The 6,426-nt window shown below is 38.3% G+C and overlaps 1 protein-coding gene across 1 annotated transcript; it reads right to left on the bottom strand.

Moving 5' to 3' along the window:
• Positions 1-2,077: 2,077 nt before the first annotated feature.
• On the bottom strand, positions 2,078-6,201 carry LOC108247191 (putative golgin subfamily A member 6-like protein 3). The gene is made up of 3 exons (XM_037979127.1): positions 4,903-6,201; positions 4,687-4,773; positions 2,078-4,473 (listed from the first exon to the last, which is right to left on the bottom strand). Exon 3 carries the CDS (start codon positions 2,922-2,924, stop codon positions 2,562-2,564), a length of 363 nt encoding a protein of 120 aa, XP_037835055.1. The 5' UTR covers positions 2,925-4,473; positions 4,687-4,773; positions 4,903-6,201; the 3' UTR covers positions 2,078-2,561.
• Between the last annotated feature and the right edge of the window lie 225 nt (positions 6,202-6,426).

Below are 6,426 nucleotides of genomic sequence, written 5' to 3'. Positions count from 1 at the left end.
AGTTGAGGTGGCTCGGGCATCTGGTGAGGATGCCTCCTGGACGCCTCCCTGGAGAGGTGTTCTGGGCACGTCCCACCGGGAGGAGGCCCCGGGGAAGACCCAGGACACGCTGGAGGGACTATGTTTCTCGGCTGGCCTGGGAACGCCTTGGGATTCCCCTGGAGGAACTGGCCCAAGTGGCTGGGGAGAGGGAAGTCTGCGTCTCCCTGCTTAGGCTGCTGCCCCCGCGACCCGACCCCGGATAAGCAGAAGAGAATGGATGGATGGATGGATGGATGGATGGATGGATGGCGCGGTGGGGGGGAGGGGGGGCGGATATTTTGGTCAGGTCGCTTCAAAGTGAGAGCGGACACGACGTAGCACCGCCATCTTGTTTTTCGTGTAAGGCAGGTGTGTGTGTGTGTGGTGGGGGGGGAGTCGACGGTCGGACATTTTGGCCAGGGTGGACACCATAGTCTGGGCGGACATGATGAAGCACCGCCATTTTTGTGTGTGTGTGTGAATGTATTTATAACTAATGAATAACAAATTGTTTTTTTTTAAATTATTTTTGTTGTTTGAGGCTGTGAGGATCTGGAGTTAGTATTTTTGACTCAGGATACTGCCACGCCAAGACGATTCCCCTCGACGGGAACTTACCTGGAAACTTCTGGATACCTACCTTTGCTGGACAACTGGATCGCCAACTACTGGGTCACTGTGGAAACCTCCAGGACCTGTAAGAAACAAAGAGACACTATTCACTCACTCAACCAATCTACGCTGAACCAAGATTGTACCCGAGACTCACCCAGCTCCTCTTGCTTTTCAGACTGCTCCTGATCCCGGCTCACTGTACATTTAACGCACCCTGTAAATAAACTCACTTACCTTAAGTTCTGTCTCCGTGTCTGGTTTTGGTTTCGCTCTCTGGACAAACAAACCTGGTTTCATGTCAGAGGCCTGCAAGTGACTCCGAGCCAGAACAGGAAGAGCTGAAGGAGCATTTGGAGCGGGTAGCAGCTGTGACGTCAGTGAAGCTCCGGAGCTTTGTGCAACTAAAGGGGGCACCCTAAAAATATGTAACTGGACACTGAATTTGAAGTAAAAACAGTGAAATGGTTTGTAAATAGTTTGTGTGGCAGTGGTTTGTGAGTAGTTTATTTCAATGTAATTACTTTTTCATATTTTTTCAGTAAATACACGTTTTGACAAATTGAACTTTGTTTTTTATGATGTACTTTAGAAAAAATAAGTATTTTTTTTGTGTTTATTTATCCTCTACTGTATAATAATCATATTGAGAGTGACTTAACAGAACAGGATTCATCTCAGCATCACCTTTCATTTGAGCCCTCACTGACGCCTGTATGTTGAAGCATGTAGGAGTTAGAGCTTTCTGAAGTTACATATCCATTTGGCACAGTTTGGAGAGGACCTGGACTTTCCCGCAGAAAAACATCTAAATTATAGTGATTCTTTTGTGCTAATTTTCTAAAATTTGAACTCCACGACAATAAAACTTCATTCTACAGCCTCATTTGGTTTTTCCGGTCTCAACACCCTTCCTCCATGTACAGTAAGTTGATGAAAAAAGAGAAAAATCTAGGAGAGGAAAAAAATGCTTGAAATCTCTATGTATTCACTTTAATAACTACTAATTGGTTACAAGTTACAATCATTTTGACTGCTCAGGCAAAAACTTCAAAGTGTTAACTTCACATGGAGCCTAATCTTTAGTTTGAACCACAAAAGGCTGAAGAATAGCATCTAATTTAATTTGGGTACGTCTTTTTTAGGCTTCTTGAGCTTTTTGGAGTGGAGTGGTAAGGGGTTAAATTAAAATGAAACAAATGCAAGACTCAAAGTGAATAAAAACATTTATTTTTTTAACAATTAAATATTTAACAACACAAACAAACTTGTAAAAACTACTACTACTAAAAAGTACTTGAAAAAACTAGAACGGAACAATGTGAAAACAAACAAAATACAAAAGAACAATTGAAAAAAAAAACACATTTCCTCCTCCATCTCCTCACTCAGCTGGGGTTCTTTCTTGGTTTGCGTGGAAACCTCGCTTGTATCTGAAGAAAAACATATACAAACAAAAATGAAAAACATAAACATTACATTTATAGATCATTATGCCATAGAATAATGACACACATTAAGGACATGTTACTTATTAAAGAGTGCAAATACAAACTACAATCATTATGAATTTCTAAATAACTTACAATAAAACACAACATTCACACACTGTACAAAAAGTCTGTAAAAACATTGACAATTGCTAAATAACATCAATATGTTATCAGAAACAGTACAGGGAAGAAAACAAAGAACTGAAGAAATACTCGATTTTAAAACAAAAAAAGGATACACAAATGAAAAGATGAAAAAGCAATGGACCCAGAAAAAAAACAAATGAAAACATAACCGACAACAAAAAGAAGAAGAATAACTACTAGTGAATACCATAATAAATCATTTGGAAAAACACATTCTAGAGTATATCAATGGAAATTGTACACAAAAGACCACTAAAAAGTATCCATACATAACAGCAACATCAATACTTAACCACAACACATACCATCACAACAGAATGAAGCAGTGGTCTGCATCACTTTCACTTCCTCCACAGCTGTCGCCAACTTCTCCTCAGCCTCCTTCAGCTTCACCTCATCCTTCTTCAGCTTCTCCTCAGCCTCCTTCAGCTTCACCTCAGCCTTCTTCAGCTTCTCCTCATCCTTCTTCAGCTTCTCCTCATCCTTCTTCAGCTTCACCTCATCCTTCTTCAGCTTCTCCTCATCCTTCTTCAGCTTCACCTCATCCTTCTTCAGCTTCTCCTCAGCCTCCTTCAGCTTCTTAGTCACCAACACAGCCTTCTGTTCCAGAGCTCTCTTCTGCCTGTCCCTTGTTTTTATGACATGGAACATGCAGTGGAAGCCCTCACAACACTTGTTGTAAGCCTCCTCGCAACTCAATTTGTCCTCCTTTATGAAGTACTGTAAACAGAAAAAGTACTATCTTTTCTACTGCAAGACACTTAGCAACAACAAGAGATAGCGCTTTAAGTGGAAAAACATAAATGCCTGTTCTTAACCTAATGCCATATAAATATGGGACTAATACATTGATAAGTTCTTATATAGATCTGTCTATCTATCTCAGTAGTATTATTGTACAGAAGTTACAAAAATAAAAATAAAAAATTGTGAATGTGTGTAAAATTCAATGTCTCTTGGAACCACTTTTAAACCCTCATGGTGGTAACATTGAAATGAAAAACAACATTTAAAAAAAAACACTTCCATTTTAGTCTTTAAAATGCCAAACTCTGCACATAACTTTATAGTTGCTGTCTGATGACATCATCTTTAAAGAGTAAATGAAAAGTGATCAGTTACTCAGTATTTAAGTAGCCATTTTATAAAATACTTGTTTATTATTTTCTTTTTTTAATGGATACTTTTGAAGTGCTATTCTAAGTTGAGTACAATTAAAGTTTATTGTAATGGTCCACTTCCTGAATATTTATTCCTATTAAGATGTGTGTTTTAATTTCAGCTAGTATCTTGCCATATTTTCTTCAGTCAGGTGTACTAATTACTGCTCAACATATCTGGACATAAAGGTTTTTCCCTTTGTATTTCACCTGTTCATCTAATTTGGCATTTTATTCTTTGTGCATTTCTGTTTTGTTACATTACTTTTAGCCTTTCATAGCTTTATTGTTTTGGCCTCTTTACCTTCTCATGTTATTAGTCTGCCTCCTATGTCTGTTGTAATAACACTTGACGGACTGGTGTAGTTCCTGTGTGCGCGAACAGAGGGCGCCACTTGTTAACCAAGAGCGAACAAAGGCGGTTTGGTTTTTGCCGCTTCTGCATGCAGGTCTTCATGGGAGCAGTGACGAAGCATGGCAGTGTGAGGATCTGGAGTTAGCTCCGCCTTTGGGCGGCACCACTAATCTTCCTTCCACAGGTGATCCTGATTTCATTGACGAGCTGATCCAGCATTTAAGCCTCCGGCTGAGACCAGACCTTCGCTGGAGCATCAAACCTTTCGGGTTAGACTCTTAGCCACAGGATCTAACCTTCAGCTGGTCACGTTATGCTGAAAGTGTTTTTTGTATTGTCGAATTCAGGTTACTGCCACGCCAAGACGATTCTCTTCTACGGGAACTTACCTGGAACTTCTGGATACTTACCTTTGCTGGATTACTGGATCATCTACTACTGGATTACTGTGGAAACTTTCCTCACCTCCTCCACGCAACGAAACGCCTCCTGGATCTGTAAGGAACAAAAGACATTATTCACTCACTCAACCAAGCTACGCTGACCAATAATTGTACCCGAGACTCACCCAGCTCCTCTTGCTTTTCAGACTGCACCTGAACCCGGCTCACTGTACATTTAGCGCACCCTGTAAATAAACTCACTTACCTTTAGCTCCGTCTCCGTGTCTGGTTTTGGTCTCGCTCTTTGGACAAACAAACCGGGGTTTATGTCAGGCAGACTAATATAACAGTTGTTGCAACAAATACACACACCGAAAGCTGGAATTAAGTCCCGGTACGGCGAGTGGTAAACTTTAACAGTAGCTAACCGGCCCACTTAAACCGCAGAGAGCACATCATGTAAAGTAACTAAGTATCATTCCCTCCAAGCACAGTAAAAAAAAAAATAGACTTACGCAGGCAACTTGAGCGTTCACCCTCGCCAAGTCTGCATCGCCATCGGGGAAGGAGGGAAATTTATGCGGAGAGTAGTCTGGCATTTTCTAGAAATATAGAAATAATTCATCTATCACTTACTGAAAGAAATTTTTGATTACTAAAAACCCACAACTACAATTTAGTTGAATAACTAAACAGATAAATAAATTTTTAAAAACATAAAAAAAGATCACCTTCACAATACCTGCGCCACTGTGTTCTCTCCGAAGCTGGTGGAAATGTGCACGAGTAATGGCTGAACTTCCGTTACAGGTCGACCAAGATGGGTGGCTTATTTTAAAACACGCAGGAAATGAAAAAATTACCTTAAACAATGATTATATTAATAATAATGATAGCAATTTTCAATTCTGCTCCAAGGTTACCTACAAAACATATATTCATAACAACTTCTATTACATCTACATTAATTACCTTGATTAAAAAAAGAAATGTTCATTCATTACTAACTGCTCATTACTGTTGTTCATTACTGCTAACTTTACCAAAGTATAGGGTAAGACAGCATTCACAATATTGTTACATGATTAAACAGTACAAGACATTACTAACAATACATTTATTCAAAATCTACACGACTTAAAGTTGCTAACATTAAAAACATAACCAATAACACCTTTGAAAACAATATTCCTATGTGTCACGTAATATCTACATTGATATCAATGATGTTGGCCACAGGAGGAATCCTAACAATTAAAATAAGTACATTACAAGTACAACAGATGCTAATAATGATATTTCTTTTTTAAAATTCTCCTAATTTTTTCATAACATTTTTTTTATTTGGTAAGTCTTTCTTTACTTTATGAAACAGGAAGAAGGTGACTTCATCTACCAACTTCAACATACAGCCTTTTAAAAACAGAATATTTTTCTAGAAAACCCTCGGTGCTTTGAGCTTTAAGTTTAATTTATGATACTCACCCACTTCCAGCTTAAATTGTTAGTATACCTACGACGAACAAGTAGCAGATAACATTCTGGAAGACATCTACTAACAAGTAGTAGATATACGACTTGTTAGTACATGGCTTCCAGAATGTTATTTTATTTTTGTATTTCAATGAAGACGTAATTCATAAAATAAATCACTGTCAACCAAGGCTCTGGCAGGCTTTATTCATCTGAATTAAATACTTGTAAGCATATATTACCTTCTATTTATTAATAAGTGTTGCTTCTTCCCTACTCTGCAAGTAACATGCATTGTCTTTATTTTTTATTAGTCAACCAAGTCAATAAATATGGCACAAAAGGTAAAAAAGACATCCAATCATTTTTCAGACCAGAAACATTCCCAGAATATAAGAAGGGTCTTGCTGTGTGGAGTTTGTACGTTCTCCTAACATCCTCCTCATCGTGTTCTCCTTGAGTTTTCCTCATGTTCTCCTGGTGTTTGCATTATGGGGCGCCGTTTGTAAACGAGCTTGTGCTCAAAATTCATGCCTAAATTTTGTCACATTTAACGTCAAACACTGTTTAAAAATGTAGTGTGAATTTTCTGATGTCACCTTTTACAACATTTAGCTAGTTAAATGTAATTGTTACAGCTACATGCTAAATACAGGTGCTGGTCATAAAATTAGAATATCATGAAAAAGTAGATTGATTTCAGTAATTCCATTTAAAAAGTGAAACTTGTATATTATATTCATACATTACATACAAACTCATATATTTCAAATGTTTATTTC

The sequence above is a fragment of the Kryptolebias marmoratus genome, linkage group LG13 (assembly GCF_001649575.2).
Source record: "Kryptolebias marmoratus isolate JLee-2015 linkage group LG13, ASM164957v2, whole genome shotgun sequence".
NCBI lineage: Eukaryota > Metazoa > Chordata > Actinopteri > Cyprinodontiformes > Rivulidae > Kryptolebias > Kryptolebias marmoratus.
The sequence above is the reverse complement of the archived record's forward strand: the minus strand, read 5'-3'. Positions and strand labels throughout refer to the sequence as shown.